General features: G+C 46.6%; 2 protein-coding genes across 3 annotated transcripts in view; both read left to right on the top strand.

Annotated features, from left to right (window-relative positions):
• Window positions 1-5,867: 5,867 nt before the first annotated feature.
• On the top strand, window positions 5,868-11,110 carry Suox (sulfite oxidase). Its single transcript, XM_048362176.1, has 4 exons — window positions 5,868-5,995; window positions 7,962-8,021; window positions 8,238-8,412; window positions 9,132-11,110. The coding sequence occupies exons 2-4, from the start codon at window positions 7,972-7,974 to the stop codon at window positions 10,539-10,541; spliced, it is 1,635 nt and encodes a 544-aa protein (XP_048218133.1). The 5' UTR covers window positions 5,868-5,995; window positions 7,962-7,971; the 3' UTR covers window positions 10,542-11,110.
• A 361-nt stretch (window positions 11,111-11,471) lies between these two features.
• Window positions 11,472-21,331, top strand: part of Ikzf4 (IKAROS family zinc finger 4) — a 32,617-nt gene continuing 22,757 nt past the window's right edge. The window contains exon 1 of one of the 2 annotated variants that reach the window (XM_048362138.1): window positions 11,472-11,909. The gene's annotated coding sequence lies outside the window, so the exon portion shown is untranslated. Of the gene's footprint in view, window positions 11,910-19,130; window positions 19,419-21,331 lie in introns of those variants that run through there. The other variant, XM_048362147.1, reaches the window with a different exon arrangement.

Below are 21,331 nucleotides of genomic sequence, written 5' to 3'. Positions count from 1 at the left end.
GATGTTGAGCATTTCCTCATATGTTTCTTTGCCATTTTTATATCTTCTCTTGAGAAGTCTCTCTTTAGCTCTTTTGCCCATTTCCTAATAGGTTTATTGGGCTTGGAGGGGCTTAGTTTTTTGAGTTCTCTGTAGATGACCGATATCAGGCCTTTGTCTGTTGCTGTGCTGGTAAATATCCTTTCCCATATCGTTGGCTGTCTTTCTATTTTGGTGGCTATGTCCTTAGCTGTGCAGAAACTTTTTAATTTGTAGTAGTCCCATTTGTCGAGTCTTTCTCCTATTTGTTGTGCCCCTGGGACTCTATTCAGGAAATTCCTTCCTGTGCCTATAAGTTCTAGTGTCTTTCCTACTCTGTCCTTCAGTAGTTTCAAGGATTCAGGTCTGATGTTGAGGTCCTTGATCCATTTTGAGTTGATCTTGGTGCATGGTGATAGGCTTGGGTCTACTTTGAGTTTTTTGCATATGGCTGCCCAGTTCTCCCAGCACCAGTAGTTGAAGAGGCTATGTTTATTCCATTGTATATCTTTAGCTCCTTTGTCGAATATCAGTTGGCTGTAAGAGTGCGGTTTTATTTCTGGGTCTTCAGTTCTAATCCATTGGTCTTCCGATCTGTTTTTATACCAATACCATGCTGTTTTTGTTATGATGGCCTTGTAGTAGATCTTGAAGTCAGGTATTGTGATACCTCCTGCATTGCTTTTTTTGCCTAGAATTGCTTTGGCTATTCTAGGTTTTTTGTTGTTCCATATGAATTTATGGATTGGTTTCTCTATTTCAGTGAAGAATGTGGCTGGGATTTTGATAGGTATTGCATTGAATTTGTATAACAATTTGGGCAATATGGCCATTTTCACTATATTGATTCTGCCTACCCATGAGCATGGGAGGTCTTTCCATCTCCTTGTGTCTTCTTTGATTTCCCTTATTAGATTTTTGTAGTTTTCATTGAATAGGTCCGTCACTTCCTTGGTTAAGTTGATCCCTAGGTACTTTATTCTTTTTTTGGCTACTGTAAATGGAATTGTTTCCATAATTTCCTTTTCTGTTTGTCTATTGCTGGTGTACAGAAAAGCTGCTGACTTTTGTGGGTTGATTTTATATCCTGCTACTTTGCCAAATTGGTTTATTAGGTGTAGGAGTTTGGGTACTGAGGTTTTTGGGTCCTTCAGATACAAGATCATGTCGTCTGCGAATAGGGATAACTTGATTTCTTCCTTGCCGATGTGGATCCCTTTGATGTCCTCCTCTTGCCTTATTGCTATGGCTAGGGATTCCAGCACTATGTTGAACAGAAGTAGCACCCAACTTTTCTGAGCTGCTTTTGCCCAGTGCTAGCACTCTACCACTTGAGCCACAGCTCTACTTCCAACTGTCCCTTAGCTTTTCACTTAATAATGGTGCTTTACCACACCTCCACTTCTGGCTGTTTTGGTGCTTAGTGGGAGATAAGAGGGATTTTCTGTCCTAGCTGCCTTTGTACCTTAATTCTCACATCTCAGTCTCCTGAGTAGCTAGGATTACAGGTGTGAACCACCAGTGCCTGGCTAAATTAGTGCTTTTGACTGGTCGTGTGACTTCCACTAGTCTCTGGATCTGTTTTTGACTTGTACTGTACCTGAAGGGCTCTTTTAATCTATCATAGTCTAAAGAGGGATGAAGAGGAATCAAACAAAAGATTAGGTATGGTTCAGGGTTTTAAATGACTAATTAAAGTGAGTACTAGTACCTGTCAGACTTTTCGTTCTTGTCCCATCTATAGATGATGTTCAGATGGGTTACATTTACATGAGTCAGGTAATGAGTACATTTATTTCCTTTCATACAGTGTCATCTGTTCCCACATTCCCTCTCAGTCCCTCCCTCCTGTCACCACCCACAAATTATATAGTTCATTTTCATCAGTGTCCAATGAACTCCACTGCTACACTTTTTCCGCCCTTTTCCCAAGTTCTGTGCCCTCCCTTCCACCCTCCTGAAGCTATACATGAATACACCATATGTAAGGTAAAGAAGACAGAATCATCAAAAACTAAAAAAAAAAAAGTCTTGTTTCCATATCTTGGAGTTCGTTTCCGTATGTATACTATATTATATAAATATGAAGAGGCACTTAGGCATTGTGCCTTTGTGATTTTCTCCTGAGTGTCATCTTTTGGTCTCACTGAATCTTGTATAATTTGTCATATCCCAGTGTGTTTTAGTGTGTTTTAAATCTAACTTCCTTTCACATATCAGAGAAAACATGTACTGTCTCTCTGATCTTGGCTAACCTTACTTAACATGATTTGTTCTAGTTCCATCCATTTCCCTGCAAATGACATTATTTTATTCTTTTTTTTTTTTTTTTTTTTTTTTTGCCAGTCCTGGGCCTTGGACTCAGGGCCTGAGCACTGTCCCTGGCTTCTTTTTGCTCAAGGCTAGCACTCTGCCACTTGAGCCACAGCGCCACGTCTGGCCATTTTCTGTATATGTGGTGCTGGGGAATCGAACCGAGGGCCTCATGTATATGAGGCAGGCACTCTTGCCACTAGGCCATATCCCCAGCCCCTATTTTATTCTTTCTAATTCCATTGGATATAGGTACCACGTTTTGGACCCGCTCATCTATTGTGGGGCATCTGTGCTGTTTCCATATATTGGCTCTTGTGAATAGTACAGCAATGAACATGTATGTGCAGGTGTCCTTATTATATCCTGGCTCACGATGTTCAGGGTAGATGCCTAAAAATGGTATGGCTGGATGGTAGGGAAGGTCTATGTTGAGATTTTTGAGGAACCTCCAGACTGCTTTCTAGAGTAGTTATACTAGTTTACATTTCTACTGCCAGTGCAATAGGGTTCTTTTTTCCCCATCTCCCCGCCAGCATTTGTTGGCCAATCTAACTGAGGTGAGATATCTCAGAGTTGTTTTTATTTGCATTTCCTTTATAGCCAGGGATGATGAGCATTTCCTTGAGTGTTTCTTTGCCATTCTTTTTTTTTTTTTTTTTTTTTTGGCCAGCCCTGGGCCTTGGACTCAGGGCCTGAGCACCATCCCTGGCTTCTTCCCGCTCAAGGCTAGCACTCTGCCACCTGAGCCACAGCGCCCCTTCTGGCCGTTTTCCATATATGTGGTGCTGGGGAATCGAACCAAGAGCTTCATGTGTAGGAGGCAAGCACTCTTGCCACTAGGCCATATTCCCAGCCCCTTTGCCATTCTTACCTCTTTTTTTGAGAAATCTCTCCTTAGCGCCCTTGCCCATTTAGTGATTGGTTTATTAGGTTGTGGGCGAGGGAGCTTAGTTTCTTGAGCTTCTCTTATATATTGGATGTTAGACCTTTGGTTAACCTAGTTTTTTTTAAAAACAACTATTAAGTTGGACTTCATACCTTTCCATTGGTTTCATTATACACAAATGGGAAACTTTTCCATTTTCAAGAACTTTAGAGAACAAATAAACTTTTCACTGTCATCCATCTTTAAAACAGGTTTGAGGGGCTGGGAATATGGCCTAGTGATAGTTTCTTGCCATATATACATGAAGCCCTGGGTTCGATTCCTCAGCACCACATATATAGAAAAAGCCTAAAGTGGTGCTGTGGCTCAAGTGGTAGAGTGCTAGCCTTGAGCAAAAAGAAGCCAGGGACAGTGCTCAGGCCCCGAGTAAGCCCCAGAACTGGCCAAAAAAAAAAAAAAAAAAAAGCAGGTTTGGGAATTTGGCTTAGTGGTAGTGCATGAAGCCCTGGGTTCAATTCCTCAGTACCACATAACTGAAAAAGGGAGAAGTAGCGCTGTGACTTACAAGGTAGAGCACTAGCTGTGAGCCAAAGCAGCTCAGGGACAGCACCCAGGCCTAAAGGCTAGCGCTCTACCACTTGAGCTACAGCGCCACTTCCAGTTTTCTGATGGTTAATTGGAGATGAGTCTCAGGCTTTCCTGCCCTGGCTGCCTTTGAACTGCAGTCCTCAGATCTCAGCCTCCTGAGTAGCTAGGATTACAGGCGTGAGCCACCAGCACCTGGCTCCTTCTATTCTTAGTACACTTTTCACCATCTCCCCAGGATTCCCTAGTTGGAGAACAGATTTTCCAAATTTAAGGTGGATTTTCACTTAAATTGTAGTTCAACCCTTTTACCTCTAGAGGGCAGTGTAGAAACATTTCCTGGTGCAGTTAAAGTGGGTTTGCCAAATTTGGGGGGATAAGCAAATGATGTGTCCTTTGGGATACAGATCATTATACTCATATTTTGCTGTATTATTCTATTGCTCCTGAAGGGGATTTTTTTAATACGCAGAAATTTCAAGCTAGTATTCAGAATGGGCATACTAGTGCTGATCATGTTATCTTCTCTGGGCTTGAAATTTTCATGCTAAATAACTATGAAGAATGAATGGGCTGGGAATGTGGCTTAGTGGGAGAGTACTTGCCTAGCATGCATGAAGCCCTGGGTTCAACTCCTCAGTACCACATAAACAGAAAAAGGCAGAAGTGGTGCTGTGACTCAAATGAAAGAGCACTAGCCTTCAGCCATAAAGCTCAGGGACAGTGTCCAGACCCTGAGTTCAAGTGTCAGGACTGGCACATAAACAACACATACAAAACTTTTTGTGCAAATAAAGATTTTTTTTTCATTAAAATAAATATGTCAAGGGAGCTGGGAATATGGCCTAGTGGTAGAGTGCTCACCTCCTATTCATGAAGCCCTGGGTTCGATTCCTCAGCACCACATATATAGAAAAGGCCAGAAGTAGCGCTGTGGCTCAACTGGTAGAGTGCTAGCCTTGAGCAAAAAGAAGCCAGGACAGTGCTCAGGCCCTGAGCTTAAGCCCCAGGACTGGCTATAGTACTAATAACTAAATATGTCAAAAGAATTGGTATTCAACGTTGTTGGTTCGAACTTTAGGGAAAATTTCAACTAAGTCCAAGGAATCGAAGTTGGAGCCACTAATTTAGCTCCATTTCCACTGTTTTCCTGTTAGAGCAGCACACACCAGTAAAGTGTAAGACCAGTTTTTAGAGAGGACAGAGCAGGCTGGTGCTAGAAAGCTCGCATCCCGAGGAAAGGGAAACCCTGGGGTTTATGCAAGCTGGTTACACACAAGAAAGTCGGGTTGCTGTTCAGAAAGGCCAAGGTCAGGCGGGGTGACCGGCTGCAAGCCAAGGGTGTGATTTTTTTCAACCTGTTACTGCCCCACTCGGTCTGCCCGAACCCCACATTCCGGAGACAGCCTCCCCTGGCCACATTCGGGCAAAAAGGCCTTCGCCGGCAACACGGCTGCTGGGGAGGGGTGACTGACCACTGCGACCCTGGGCATAAGAGAACTGAGAGGTAGACCTTGCTTTCCCTGAAGCGCGCAACCGGGCCGAGCTGGTGGCGACTGCACGTAGCCGGGGAGGAGCTCGCACGGGGAGCCGCCGACCCGGTCCCAACGGCGCCCGCGGAAGGCGCTCGGATCTCCGCCCAGACCCCCAGCTGCGGAGGGCGGGGCGTCGCGGTCTCTGGCCCTGGTCCGGGGAGCCCAGGTCCTCATCCGGTGCCCGCGGTCCGGACGTGGGTGCGGCTCCTGCTCCTGGCCCGGGTCACCCGGCCCGTAATCAACTCGGGGTCAACAGCTGTGTAGCAGGGGCCCACCCCGCGACGCCCGCCTCCCCCAGCCGCCCTCCAGCTGGCGCGGGGAGTTCACCGTCCGCAGCCAAATAGCTGCGGCAGGGCTGAGGGGGCGTGAGGCCCCGCCCCGCGGGGGGAAGGTGCGGGGGAGGGGGAGGTGCGAGGCCTTCTTTGGTGGGATTGTGACGTCACGATCCCGCCCGGCGGTGGGGGCTGCTGGGGGGCGCGAGGCCTTCATGGATGGGCTTGTGACGTCACAGCCCCGCCCCCGAGGTGGGGGCTGCGGAGAACGTGCCGCCTTCATCCACAGGCCCGTGATGTCACGGTCCCGCCCCTCCCCTCCCCTCTGAGGGCGCTCCGGGTGCGGGGCTGGCTACCTTGCGGAGCGGCGGTCGCGGAGCCGGGTGAGCGGACTGCGGCTGGGAGGGAGCGGCGGAGGGAGGCCGGCGGCTCGGGGACGGAGGGTGGGGGTGGGGGCTTTGGCGTTTTGCAGATCTCCAAACCTTAACAACAACAAAGGGACCGGAGCCTCCCCTCCCGACGCCCGGGAGGCTGTGGGAACTGGGGGGGTAACTGCCACAAGACCGCTTGTGCCAGCAGCTGGGCAGTGGCCTCGGACCGGCTGCCTGCCCCGAAACTGCTGCTTGTGTATAGTCCCCTAGGAGTGAGGGGCTGCTACCCCCACCGAGGAGTGGCCATGCCTCCCAAACCTAGGACTCCAGTCTGGTGCAACTAGGCTACTGGCATCGAATCGAGGGTAGGTGTCAGGGAGCGTGAGGGCCCCCCTGATCCAGGGATAGAGCATGAGCTCTGTTTCTATTCTCAATTTCTTGCCTCCCCAGTGGTGATCTCCCCACCCACCAACTCCCACTCCTGGCATCTCATCAGCAATTGGCACACTTATCCTCTCACCTCGATCCTGATCCTTCTCGGTCAATGCTTTGCTGCGCAGAAAAATTAACTTCCTTCTCTGGCCCATCCCCTGACATCCTGGCCATTGACTCCCTCAATTTACTGAGCCTTCTAGAATGACCTAGAGCTGGGTGGAGATTCCAAGTTAGGGTTCAGTTATCCAAGCGAGGTCAATTATTTTAGATGGGAAGGGTGGAGAGAGAGAGAGAAGGGGAAAGGCCTTTAAAAACAATTGTTTACTCTTTATATCACTTGCTAGGTAGATCTTATTTCAGAGATAAGAGCACAAGTTCAGAGAGGCTTTGGTATCTTGCCCAGGGAACCAGGTAAAAGCAAGGCCTGGTTTTACAAACCCAAGGCACTTTGCCTCTAGAATCTGGGCTCCTTCACCCTGTTGGGCTACTCCTATGTTTTTCACCCTTTTTTTTTTTTCTTTTTTGTCCCTGTTAATATCAATCTGGCCCTTAGTTGGTCTCTGCTGACTAGAAATAATTGTCAGCAAACTGAGGTTGGAGGTGTAGCTCAAGGTAGGACATTTGTCCAACATTTGTGAGTATTTTTTGTTAGATCCCCAGCACCCCACACACTAATAATAATAATAATAATCAGAAGGGTTGGGAATATGGCCTAGTGGTAGAGTGCTTACCTTATATACATGAAGTGCTGGGTTCAATTCCTTAGCACCACATACATAGAAAAAGCCAGTAGAGTGCTAGCCTTGAGCAAAAAGAATCTCAGGGACAGTACTCAGGCCCTGAGTTCAAGCCCCAGGACTGGCAAAACAATAATAATAATTAGAATAAAAGTAATTAGAAGAAGAATGAAATTTAAAAATAATAAAATAAGAACTAGGGGCTGGGAATATGGCCTAGTGGCAAGAGTGCTTGAATAAGAACTAAATTGGCATCTTAGTAGACATTATCCCATGGCCCCAAGCATTGTTCTTTATAGTGGAAAAATTAGAGAGTAGTGAGTGGGAGATAAGATGATTCTAGAAGTATCTGTTCCCTATTTCTCTGTCCCCCATTCACTTGTCAGCACAATCTTTGAAGTACTCTTATTTTCCCTGAGGGCCATTGGATGCTACTACCCTCAACTTTCAAATCTCCCCATTTGTTCTGAGTTCCTTACTGACCCGTTTTTTTTTTTTTTTTCTGTCCTTTTTGATGTCTTCCTCCTGTCCACTCCCTTGGGCCTCCTAATGGCCCTTCAAAAAGGGTTTTCTTTTTTTTTCCTTTTTTTTTTTTTTTTGGCCAGTCCCAGGGCTTGAATCAGGCCCTTGGCACTGTCCCTGAGCTGCTTTTGCTCAAGGCTAGCACTACCCCTTGAGCCACAGCTTCACTTCTGGCTTTTTCTGTTTATGTGGTACTGAGAAACAGAACCCAGGGCTTCATGTATGGTAAGCAGCCACTAAGCCAGCCTGGTTTTCTTGTTCATATTGGACTCTTCCTCCTACAGGTCTGCCACCATGCTGCTGCTACACAGAGCTCTGGTCCTGGGCTTTAGACAGACCTACAGGTAGGCGGTCCCTTCCTAGTACTTAGTATCTCCCAGGTAATTATCTAGCAGATATGCTAGTTGAGAAAGATATGCTAGCAGGAAAGGGAAATACACATTCCTCTTGCCCCACTCATCTCTGAAGAAACTGAATTCCAATTGAAGGAACCAAGGTTAGGGAGAGATAGATCACCGACCCTCGCTGGCACTTTCACTACTAAGATCTCTCTCTTCCAGACTGAAGTCAACTCCCTCAAGGCTGTGTATTCAGGCCTGTTCTACAAATGATTCATTTCAACCTCAGAGCCCCAGACTCACCTCTGGTGGTAACTCCAGTACTGGGGGATGGAGAGCCATAGGAACCTTACTAGGCCTTGGTGCAGTATTGGCCTATCATGACCATCGGTGTAGGGTAAGTGGGAAAAGGGTTTCATTATCAGAACAAATGCACAGGTGGCTCATGCCTGTAATCCTGCCTACTCGGCAGGCTGAGATCTGAGGATTGCAACTAAAAGTCCACCTAGGAAAGAAAGTCTATGAGACTATTATTTCCAACTAACTAACAAAAAGTGGGAAGTGGAGGTGTGGTTCAAGTGATAGAGTACCAGAGCTCTGTGGAATAAGTTAAGGAACAGCACCTAAGCCTAGAGTATTGGCATACATGCACACACACACACACACACACACACACACACACCAAGAACAGAGTGGTCCTAGTGAACTAGTGAACTTCAAGCAAACTCCCCAGTCCAGACACGAGCCATTTTCCTGCTGGTTACACAGGGCCCAGGCCAACACTGTCTTCATGCACAGTGGAGATGCTGTCTGCCACCTTCCTTACCCAATGGCTAAGGCTGTGAGCTAGTGTTTTTTGTTGTTGTTTGTTTGTTTGCCTGTCCTGGGCTTGAACTCAGGGCCTGAGCACTGTTCCTGAACTTCTTTTGCTCAAGGCTAGTGCTCTACCACTTGAGCCACAGTGCCACTTCTGGCTTTTTCTGTTTATGTGGTACTGAGGAATCAAACCCAGGGCTTTGTGTATGCTAGATAGGCACTCTACTCCCACATTCCCAGCCCAAGCTAGAGTGATTTAATATTCTGTTCCCTTTTATTTTGCATCTCCCCTTCCTACAGGCTGCTCAGGAGTCACCACGAATTTACACCAAAGAGGAGGTCCGTTCCCACAAAAGCCCTCACACTGGGATCTGGGTGACTCTGGGCTCTGATGTCTTTGATGTCACAGAATTTGTAGACCTACACCCAGGTGGCCCATCCAAGCTGATGCTAGCAGCTGGGGGTCCCCTAGAGCCCTTTTGGGCCCTCTATGCTGTACACAACCAGCCCCATGTGCGTGAGTTACTTGCCCAGTATAAAATTGGGGAGCTGGACCCGGAAGACAATGTAGCCTCTACCGTAGAGACTTCTGATCCTTATGCTGAAGATCCTGTACGTCACCCAGCCCTGAGGGTCAACAGCCATCGCCCTTTTAACGCAGAACCTCCTCCTGAGTTGTTAACAGAAAACTACATTACTCCCAATTCTATCTTCTTCACTCGAAACCATCTGCCTGTACCTAAGCTGGACCCAGAAACCTATCGCTTGCACATAGTAGGAGCACCTGGAGGTCATTCCCTGTCCTTGTCTCTGGATGACTTACGTAAGTTTCCTAAACATGAGATCACAGTCACCCTGCAGTGTGCTGGCAACCGGCGCTCTGAAATGACTCAGGTCAAGGAAGTAAAAGGTCTAGAATGGAGGACAGGAGCCATCAGCACTGCACGCTGGGCTGGAGCACGGCTCTGTGATGTGTTAGCGGAGGCCGGTCACCAACTCTGTGAAAATGAGGCCCATGTCTGCTTTGAAGGTCTGGACTCAGACCCCACTGGAACTGCCTACGGAGCATCCATCCCTCTGGCTCGGGCCTTGGATCCTGAAGCTGAGGTCCTGCTGGCATATGAAATGAATGGGCAGCCTCTGCCCCGTGATCATGGCTTCCCTGTGCGGGTGGTGGTTCCTGGTGTGGTGGGTGCCCGCCATGTCAAATGGCTAGGTAGAGTGAGTGTGGAGACAGAGGAAAGTCACAGTCACTGGCAGCGGCGGGATTACAAAGGCTTTTCTCCATCTGTGGACTGGGACACTGTAGACTTTGGCTCAGCCCCATCTATCCAGGAGTTACCTGTCCAGTCAGCCATCACAGAACCTCAGGATGGACAGACTATAGAATCAGGAGAAGTGACCATCAAGGGCTATGCATGGAGTGGTGGTGGCAGGGCTGTGATCCGTGTGGATGTCTCTCTGGATGGGGGGCTAACCTGGCAGGCAGCTGAGCTGGATGGAAAAGAACAGCACCCCAGGAAGGCGTGGGCCTGGCGCTTATGGCAGCTGCAAGTGCCTGTGCCAGCTGAGCAAAAGGAATTGAACATTGTTTGTAAGGCTGTGGATGACAGCTACAATGTGCAACCAGATACTGTGGCCCCAATCTGGAACCTTCGGGGTGTGCTCAGCAATGCCTGGCACCGTGTCCATGTCCATGTTACCCCGTGAAAGCATGGAATGGAGTCATCTTATATCCCAGACCTATTTCAACCCCTTTCCCACACACACTCTGTTCTCACTGTCACACAGAAACCTTTCCTTCCTCTCCACTTCTTGGATCACAAACCTGTACTAAGCCCTACCCAGGCACCACCCTTTGCTAACAGGTTGGAGCAAGGGCCTAGAGATTTAAAAAAAAAAAAAAAGTGAAATTATGGGACTGGAGATATATCTCAAGTGAGTGATGAAGATATGGCTCAGCTGTGAGTGGAAAAAGCAACTGAAAGCACAAGGTACTGAGTTCAAGCTCTGGTACCAGCACACACACAGACACACATCTGGAGACAATTATTTCTTCCTGGCACCCTCTGCTTCAAATATCTATTGCCATCCAGGCCTTATTTTGCTTTTCTTGGGATCTTCAGGAATGTGTGTGGCTTATGAAAGAAATGTTTATACTATTTTCTACCACCTCTAAATTTCCAGGGGGTTGTGAGAACCCATAGCAAGGAGCACAACACCCTCTATTTTGTATCAATACTTCTTCTAAATCAATAAAATATGTTTGCGATTTTTCACTCTGGGGCCTTTCTGGCAAGAGGGAGGCTGACAGTGGTGTTAGGACTTGGGAGACTAGCCCAGAACTGCCGAGGGGGTGAACAGTCTCTGAGAAGTCAGAGAAAAACTTCCTCCTCCTCTGAAGTCAGCATCTGCATTAAGGCCTAAGTGAAGGACTTGGAGGCAGCTACGAAGACAAATTAAAAAAAAAAAAAAAATCAAACCCTTCCCCTGATTCCTAGGCCCTTGACAGGAAAGGCAAAAAATGCGGAGAGTAAAATCGCGGTTAATTTAGGAAGGACAGGGGGCATGGGGGACGCCCAGTGGGCACCCAGTTTGCAAACGAGATGCAGACAGATAATAGGCAGCCTCGTCCTCCGCGTGCGACAGCGCCTTTCGGATTTGAACTTTTCGGCGCTCGGCTAGTCTGCCCTGGCTCCTCTCCCCCTTATTTTTCCCCCAGCAGTCTCCCGGGCTCCAGGATGCTCGGTGTTCAGCCCAGTCGCCTGTCGCCTGGTAGTGGGACCGGAAGTTAGTCGGGAGGGGGGCGGCTGTAATGGGGGGGACCTCATGGGGGGGTCAATCGCTCCTCAGGTGAAGCCCGGGTGATGGAAATGAAGCCGCCGCCACTGAGCACACGGGTCCCGGCTTCGGCCTGGCTACCGCCGCCTCAGTGATCCTACTACCCCTCCCTCGCACTGGGCCACCAGGACCAGAGTGGGGGACCCTCGTTTCTTCTCTTTCCCTCCACTGTTCCCTCACTCCACAGCCCCGTCGAGCCTTCTTCCGCGCGCGCGCGCGCGCGCGGAGACGCCTCAGGTGAGTGAGGGGCGGGGCTCAGGAGGGGCGGTGGGCGGGGTCTCGGCCGAGGTGGGCGGGGCCTTCGGGGCGGGACCGTGAAGCGTGGGGAGATGTGGGCTGCGGGAGGGTTGGGCTGAGGCCTGGAGGGACCGAAGTTTGCCTGGAAGACACGGTCCCGAGTCACCACTGTTGGGGACGGAGTCGGGGAGGGGTCAGAAAGCTGAGGGTCTTAAGGCGGGAGATGGATGGGGGGGTGGGGTTTGAGGACACACTCTGGGGTATGGCTAGGGTAGAACGGAGGGGCCGAGCTAGGAAAGGAAAGCCAGCCAGCTTCAGAGAAAGGCTGGAGGGAAAAGGTGTAGGCCTCATGGGAATGTCTGCGAAGCCATGAACAGAGTAGGGGAAATATGGAGCCGGGAAGAAACTTAGGACGGAGTGCTGGGCGTGTAGGAACTTGAGAAGCCAGATTGTGAAGGAAAAGATGTCACTACAGAAGACACCTGCGAGAGGAAGGCAATAGAAGTCCTAGGACGGATATCCAGGCACGAGCTGCAAATTTGGGGAAGGCAGCTGCGCCACCATTAGCTCACACCTGTAATCCTAGGTACTCAGGAGGCTGAGATCTGAGGATCGGAGGTTCGAAGATAGCTCGGGTCAGGAAACTTCATGAGGCTCTTATCTCCAATTAGCTACCAAAAAAAAAAAAAAGCTGGCTGTGGTCCAAATGGTTGAGCCCTAGCTTGGAAGAAAAAAAAATAGTGGAGGTGTGGCTCAAAAGGTAGAGTACCCAGGCCCTGAGTTCAAGCCCCAGTACCCAAAGGGGAAAAAAAGAAGAAAATTTTAAGGAATAATCTGGGGCTGGGATTATGGGCCCCCCCCCAAAAAAAGGAGTAATCTGCTTGCTTCCTGAATATGAAAATAGCCCAATAGTCCTCCGTGTATGTCTCCACAGAGACCCATTCCCAGTTATTTTCTTACCCCTTCTCCTAGAGTTGTACTCACTTTCAAATTTTACATTGACTTTCTTTGTATTGTTTATTTATTTTTGCCAGTCCTGGGGCTTGAACTCAGGACCTGAGCACTGTCCCTGGCTTCTTTTTGCTCAAGGCTTGCACTCTGCCACTTGAGCCACAGCACCATTTCTGGAAATTTTCTATATATGTGGTGCTGGGGAATTGAACCCAGGGCTTCGTGTATATTAGGCAAGCAATCTTGACACTAGGCCATATTCCCAGCCCCATGTATTGTTTATTTTTAAAATCATAACTAATCCCACCTAGGGAGTAAGGAGAATGTTTAAGAGAACATGGACCTTTTGATATATGTTACAGAAATAAGGTATTCAAGGTTAAGAGTCTACCAACTCTGCTTCCATTACTAACTACCTTGTCAAGCTTTGCTCACTGTCACCTCATTCTCTGCTCAGCAAAACTATTTACTGTTGTGAATTTTATCAAGTCTCACATGTTAGTAACTTCTGTTGAATGTCTTCCCCAGCCTGTTGAACTTGGTTCCTTACCTGTTCACCTGTCAGCTCTAGGCCTCCAGCCAGATGACCATTGAGGCCATCTCCCCTTACTAATTAGTGCTTGCTCATGTTGCCTACTATTTCTTTAGATCCTTAGGAAGCATGAAAGTCAGGGGTCCAACTACTTTAAATATGTCCACTCAAGCCAGGTGCCAGTGATTTACACCCGGAGGCCAAGATCTAAGGATCCCAGTTTAAAGCCATCCAGGGCAAACAAATCCTTGTCTCCAACTATCCAGCAAAAAGCTGGAAATGTGCATATGGCTCAAATAGTAGAGCAAAAGAGCCAAGTGAGAGCCCAAGGCTCCCAGAGTGTGTGTGTATATGCAAAAAATATATTAGATCTGTGGACTGACAAGGCCAGAGTGGGGGGGAGGCAAAAATTGAAAGCATTGATAGGGCTGGGGTAGTGTGGCTAAGGTGGTAGAGTGCTTGCTAAGTCCTGATGTCAGTCCCGAATACTGAAAAAGAAGGAAAATGCCTTGTTAGGTAATCATGTATAAAATGCTCAGCTGGTAAGTTCTGATCTCATGGGCCAGTAGGTCAGTGACTTTTCCTTGGAGATTTACAGGGGCCCTTGGCCTTCCCTTCCACCAGTCTAAAGCCAGAGAATCTAGACAGTCCCTTGGGACTTGAGACCAGTCAGATAAATGGCTTCTGAGGTAAAAATACTATCAGGGGAAAAAAAAAATACTATTGGAAAGCAGGAGAGCTCTCACTGGAGCTTCTGGGATGGACCTGAGGTAATGAAAGCCGTTCTCATGTTGGCAGCTTTGGGTACCTATCCTGCCTGGCAGTGGATGTTGATGTTTCAGGCACATGATAGTCTTTGTTGCTCACTAAGAGCAGTTAGTTAATGGCAGCTTCTGGACCAGCCCCTTCCTCTCAGTAGGTTTAGGATAGGTTTAGGTTTCAGATGTAGCTCAGAAAGAAGTCCTGACTTTTTTCCAAAGAAAATGCAACTGAAAGATTCTTCTTTATTTGTTCTTAGTTTGGAATCTGCTTGTACTTCCCAGCATGGGAGAAACTTATCCCATCTTTTAACCTGCTCCCTTCCCTTATGAAGATCCACAGAGGAATTCTTTTCTCTTAAAGTGGCACATATTAGTTTGTTCCTTATCTTTTCCTCCCTCCTACTAACTCTGGTTCTTTCTCTCTCTCCACATACAGCAGCACACACACTCTCACTTTTTCTCATGCATACACACTCTCACTGTGTCTAAAGAAATTTTTAAAAAGGTAAGTTTTCATTGGTCAGGTATATCTAACCTTGCTTTACTCTGGAGAAAACCATGGACATGTGGGACTCTGAGTATGGACAACGCAGAGCCACTCCTTTTCTTAATTGGTCTCCTGACTGTGTTTGCTGGAGAAGGCTCTGAATTCCAGGCCGTTTACCCCCTCTTGGAAGAGTTATAAACTCTGTTCAGGAAGCAGTCAAGGTCAAGTTTTATCAGACAGAAACATCTAAGAACACATAGTACTGATATGAATCTAGTCCTTAGATGTAATAACCACCTTATAGCCACCAATGCAGCACATATATTCTGGGGTAAGTCCATGAACCAAGAAGCCTCTGTTTCTACCATGAAGAGAATCAGTGAGCAACAGTTTGGCAATTTCCTCTAGTGCATTTTTTTTTTTTTTTTTTGCCAGTCCTGGCGCTTGAAATCAGGGCTTGTGCACTGTCACTGAACTTCTTTATGCTCAAGGCTAGCACTTTACAACTTGAGCCACAACGCCAATTCTGGCTTTTTCTGTTTATATGGTACTGAGGAATCGAACCCAGGGCTTCATGCATGGTAGGCAAGCACTCTACCACTAAGCCACATTCCCAGCCCTAGTTCATAATTTCTGAAGGGGATTATGTATTCTCTTATCCATAAGCTTGTGTTTCTAGTTCAGTGTTTTAAGTCACAAAGATATAGACTAAAAAACTTGTTCATCTCATAACCCAAGAAAGATAGCAAACTGGGTGGTCCAAATGTTCCAGGTAGGCCAAGATTAAACTTTGTGCCCCAGTGGAGAGAACTCTTTACTGGTAACCTGGGCTCTGCTTGTGCTACTTCCATTGCCAACCAGATAAGTGACTCTGGGCTTAGTTTCTTCTTTTAAAATCTAGAGTTAAAAAAAAAAGGCAGGGGGGGCTAGGAATGTGATTTAGTGGTAGAGTGCTTGCCTACCATGCACTAAGTCCCCAGTTCAATTCCTCAGCACCACATAAACAGAAAAGGCTGGAAGTGGTGCTCAAGAGGTAGAGTGGTAGCCTTGAGCAAAAAGAAGCCAGGGACAGAGCTCAGGCTCTGAGTCAAAGTCCCAGGACTGGCCAAAAAAAAAAAGTCCTAGGGTTCAACTGAACTCTGTTTGAACCCCACACTAGCTTCAAGCTTCCTGGTCCCGGAGCACTTCCCTCCAGGGCCTTCCAAAGAAAGTAGAGAGATTTAGCATGACTTATCAGAGCAAGAGTCAGTCTGTTACCAGAAGTGCTTGAAAATATCTTTCTGGCCCAAACAATAGTGAGTTCTTTTATGTATTAGGGACTACCATGTTCCAGCCAGAAGACTGTTCCTTTTTCTCCTGTGCTTTTGCTACCCTACCCTGAACTTTCAAACACTTGAGAGAGATAGCCCTGCTTCAGGTATCTTTGACTTCAAAACTGATTATTATAAAGGTCAAATTAAACTCCTTTACTGTACTTCCCCGCTTCTGCCCAAACATACAACTAAACAGTGGTGCCCTTTTCATAAACACAGGGCTTACAGACCCAAGGGTATATCCAAAAAAATCCAGAAAGAATAATCTTGTGTGCATCATACCTGGTGATTTAAAGTGTGTTTAGTTGGGCCCTTTCCTTAGTTCCGTAAGTCCTAAAATGAGACATGAGGTGGAGATTTAGGATTATATCTCCTCCCACTCCCAAATCTTAGCCTTCTCTCTGTTCCACAGTCTGCATAGGGAAGACAGGAAGTACAGAGAACAAAAGAAAGAACCCATCTGAAGTCTAAAAGGTGACATCCCCCTACCTCCACCCCGAAGTTGTGTTTCCAGCTCTTCTCGCCTTTCTTTTTATTTTATACACTGGCCATTTCTAGGATGACCTTAGCATTCTCTACACCCGAGAGCTGAGCTGATTCATGTATATTCTACATAAGCAGGAGATCACCATCTACAGCCTGGCAAAATAAAATACAAAATACAAAATTAAAAAAGACTTTCTAGCTACTCAGGAGGCTGAGATCTGAGGCTTGTGGTTCAAAGTCAGCTTGGGCAAATAAGTCTGTGAGACTCCAGTTAACCACCAAAAAGCCAGAATTGGAGCTGTGGTTCAAAAGCTGAGCACAAAAGCTCAGAGATTGTGTTAAACTCAAGCCCTAGGACTGACACTCCTCCCTCAAGAAAAAAAAGACACATGAACTGAGCAAAAATTGGTAATTTCCTTCAGAGGTCACTAGGTTGAACCTAAAGATCATTTAGAGCTATGATTGCTTAATGTCTAGATTTGTTTTCTGGAAAGGTATCTGCAGTCAATTTGTAGATAATACTTATTTAATTCCACCTATTTCCCTAACCCGCTGCCTCTTTCTCCCTCTCCAGGCATGTAAAGCGCTGACAGAGCAGAGCAAACTATGTAGTTTGTTGTTGTTGTTTTTTGTTGGTGATGGGGCTTGAAAGCGGGGCCTATGTGCTGTTCCTGAGCTTTTTGCTCAAGACTAGAACTCATCCACTTTAAGCCACAGTGCTACTTCCGGTTTTCTGGTGATTAATTGGAGATAAAAGTGTCCTGGACTTTCCTGCCTTGCCTGGCTTCAAACCATGATCCTCAGATCTCAGCCTCCTGAATAGCTAGGATTAAAGGTATGAGCCATCAGCTCCCTGCTAACCTATGTAATTCTGCCATGGTTTTCTCAGATTTCATTCAGTTCAGGAAGGCACAGAGGGTGATGCTCTAGGCTTTGTTTACTTATGGTACCTGAATTGTTCACATCCAAGATACATGGGAAATTCTGTCTGAACTTAAGAATCACCGGACTCTATCTCTAGTCCAAAGGGGAACTAAAGAGAAATTTCTACTTTGGCCCAGCACTGGTGGCTCACCTGTAATCCTAGCTACTCAGGAGGCTGAGATCTGAGGATCTTGGTTTAAAGCCAGCAGGGGCAGGAAAATACATGAGATTCTTATCTCCAATTAACCACCAGAAAACTGGAAGTGGTGCTGTGGCTCAAGTGGTAGAGCAGGCTAGCACCCAGGCCCAGAGTTCAAGCCCCATGACCGACAAAATAATGATGATGATGATGATGATTATGATGATGATGATGATGATGATGATGAAAGGATATCGTTTTCACCTATTCCTACTCAATTGTGATATTGATGAGAAAGCCAAGGCCATGGAAAACTGTTGTTAAGATGACAAGTCCATTCCCAAGAATTGGGAGAGCTGGGGGTATGGGAAAACATTTGTTTAACATATTAAGGCACACACACACACACACACACACACACACACGTGCACAAAAAGAAAAGTGTTTATTTCCAAAGGTTACTGGAATCAACCTTTGTGCCCTTGTCACAGATACTTACTTCCCTTTTTGAGTTGGGAGATTATCAGTTTCCACTTCTTCTGAAAACTCACTAAGCCGAATTTACAATACATAATTCTCACCTCTATCACTGAATGATGGTTATATTGCTTTAAAGCCACTTTCCATCCAAGATCTTTGCGCCAAATAGGCCTCCTATCACTAACTTCTCTTTCCTTAAACCTCCTCCTTCTTTATTGTGTCTAGTTGGCACTGTCTAATTTGACCCAGTTCCCTAAAGAGACACTAAAGCTGCCTGCCTGGTCCTGAAGGGGAGGAGGTGTTTTGCAGGATAGGGAGTGGGAGGTTGGGAGTCATGTGCTGCGGGAGGATCTGAGCAGAGAGTGAAGTACATCTGCTGCTTTGCTCCTAGTTTTTAGAAAACTGAGACTGAGGACAGCAGACTCACACACTCTCACTTCCAGGATTACCAACTTGGCATTTAGACCAGTTGGAGGCAGCTAAGTACTGATTTTGCCCAAGATGCGTCACAGAGCACCTGTTAACAGCCATTAGGAAGCCAGAGAGCTCGGTTTTCTACTAGGAAGAAAGTCCAACTCAGAAACACTTTTTCAGACACTCCTGGAAGTGGTTTTGAGCCCATTTCAATGCTATGTTTTGACTGCTTTGTCCCTCTGCTGCTATGTAGGCTCTGGTTTACATGGGCAGATGTACACACACACACACACACACACACACACACAGAGGCAAATTTTTTCTCTTAGAACCAGATCAACTTGTTCTTCCTTTTTTAAGTAACAGACCCCACTCCCACAGAGATCACATCAAAGGGAAAGTTGCCTTAAATGATGTTTGAAACAGCAGAAAGCAAGAACATCCAAGAAGCCTTGAGCAACCTGGTGTATTCAAAAGATCACATCTGCCGGGTGCTGGTAGTTCACGCCTGTATTCCTACCTACTCAGAAAGCTGAGGTCTGAGGATCTCAGTTCAAAGCCAATCCAGGCAGGAAAGCCCATGAGACTCTTATCTCCAATTAACGACTAGAAAACCAGAAGTGGTACTGTGGCTTCAAGTGGTAGAGTGCTATCCTTGAGCAAAAGAGCTCAGGGACAGCACTCAGGCCCTGAGTTCAAGCCCCAGGACCAGCAAAACAAAAACAAACAACAACAACAAAAAAAAAACACATTTAGGGAGATAGGAGACTTGTGTTACCTGGAACACTGGAACAAGCAATTTGACTGCTCTGAGTCTCAGTTTTTCTAAGAAAACAGAGGAAATCTTGCTTGTACCTCTTGTATGTGGAAAAAGGGGATACATGACACTTTAAGCTTTGTGGTTGTTTTAACAGGCACGTATGGAGCTAATGACTTGGAAATGACAGGAGCCCTAGGCACTAGACTGCCCTCCCTTGTCTTTGGATCTCTGACCACCTCAAGACCGTGGCTATTTCCAAAGGGTATGACTTATCTGACCATGTGGACTTGGGCTTCTCTAATCATTGCGCCTTAAGAGGCCTTCATGCAATCACTTATTGTAGTGGCTTGATAGTGGTCTGGTCCCAAAGCTCAGTCCATTCCAGGGAGGATGTCAAGAAAAGAAAAGTTGAAGCGGGTGTCAAAGAGAAGTGGGTGCTGGTGGCTCATGCCTGTAATCCTAGCTACTCAGAAGGCTGAGATCTGAGGATCATGGCTCAAAGCCAGGAAAGACCATGAGACTCTTTTTTTTTTTGGCCAGTCCTGGGGCTTGAACTCAGGCCTGAGCACTGTCCCTGGCTTCTTTTTTGCTCAAGGCTAGCACTCTACCACTTGAGCCACAGTGCCACTTCTGGTCAAGTTTTCTATATATGTGGTGCTGGGGAGTCGAACCCAGGGCTTCATGTATAGGAGGCGAGCACTCTACCACTAGGCCATATCCCCAGCCCCACCATGAGACTCTTATCTCCAATTAACCACCCCAAAACTGGAACTGGTACTATGACTCACATGGTAGAGTGCTAGCCTTGAGCTGAAGAGCTCAGGGACAGTGCCCATACCCAGAGTTCAAGCCCCACAACAACAACAAAACAAAAAAAGAAGAAGAAGAAGAAGAGAAGTTGAAGTCTAGGGGTGTGGCTTAAGTGGTACAGCACCTGCCTAGTAAGGATGAGGCCCTAGGTTCAAACCCCAGTAGGAGATGGAGAAAGAGGACTGGAGAAAGGTGGGAATAAACTTAGAGAATTTTTCATCCCCACTGAAGCTTTCTCAGGAAATAGTGTTGAGGTTAGGAATCTCTCTCATGGAATGAGTGAAAAGTAAGCCCATGCTTTCTCATGAGCTTTGCTTCAGACAAGAATGGGAGGGAGGACTGGGAACATGGCCTAGTGGAAAGAGTGCTTGACTCATGAAGCCCCGGGTTCGATTCCCCAGCACCACATATGTAGAAAACGGGCAGAAGTGGCGCTGTGGCTCAAGTGGCAGAGTCCTAGCCAGGGACAGTGCTCAGGCCCTGAGTCCAAGGCCCAGGACTAGCAAAAAAAAAAAAAAGAATGGGAGAGGATGGGGCTGGGAATATGGCCTAGTGTTAGAGTGTTTGCCTCATATACATGAAACCCTGGGTTCAATTCCTCAGCACCACATAAACAGCAAAGGCCAGAAGTGGCACTGTGGCTCAAGTGGTAGAGTGTTAGCCTTAAGCAAAAAGAAGCCAGGGACAGTGCTCAGGCCCTGAGTTCAAGCCCCAGAACTGGCAAAAAAAGATAAAAAAGAATGGGAGGCGGAAGAGAAACAGATATTCCCTCTGTTCCCCACACACACCATACCCTGCCATCACTCAATCTATATTGCAGGCAAACCAAATTTCTACCTGTCTGCCTCTGTGGGAGTCAAGAGAGCAAGAGTCTCAAGTGGCCACCGGGCTTGTTCCTTTGCCCACACCTGCTCCCTCAAAATCTGTCTCTGAGGCATTGATTTTTATTAGATAAGTGGTAAAAGCAGTTTTGATGTATGCAAATTTCTACCAGATAGATTTGTTTTCTACTCCCACAGGCTCCTAATTATATCCTAAGGATATAATTCTTTGCAACAAATTATCACTTTTAATTGTTCTCAGTTCTTGATTGTTTAATACTTTACTGCCAATAACTGCTTGCTTTCCTTCAAAATAGATTAACCTACCTTTAAAATTATACTCACATACATATATTATATTATATACATATATTATACACATATGTATGCATATATACTCAAATATATGCCAGGCACTGGTGACTCATGCCTGTAATACTAGCTATTCAGGATGCTGAGATCTGAGGATCTCGATTAGAAGCCAGCCTGGCCAGGAAAGTTTGTGAGACTCTTATCTCCAATTAACCATCAAAAAAAAAAAAAT

Source organism: Perognathus longimembris, chromosome 1 (assembly GCF_023159225.1).
Source record: "Perognathus longimembris pacificus isolate PPM17 chromosome 1, ASM2315922v1, whole genome shotgun sequence".
NCBI lineage: Eukaryota > Metazoa > Chordata > Mammalia > Rodentia > Heteromyidae > Perognathus > Perognathus longimembris.
The sequence above is the reverse complement of the archived record's forward strand: the minus strand, read 5'-3'. Positions and strand labels throughout refer to the sequence as shown.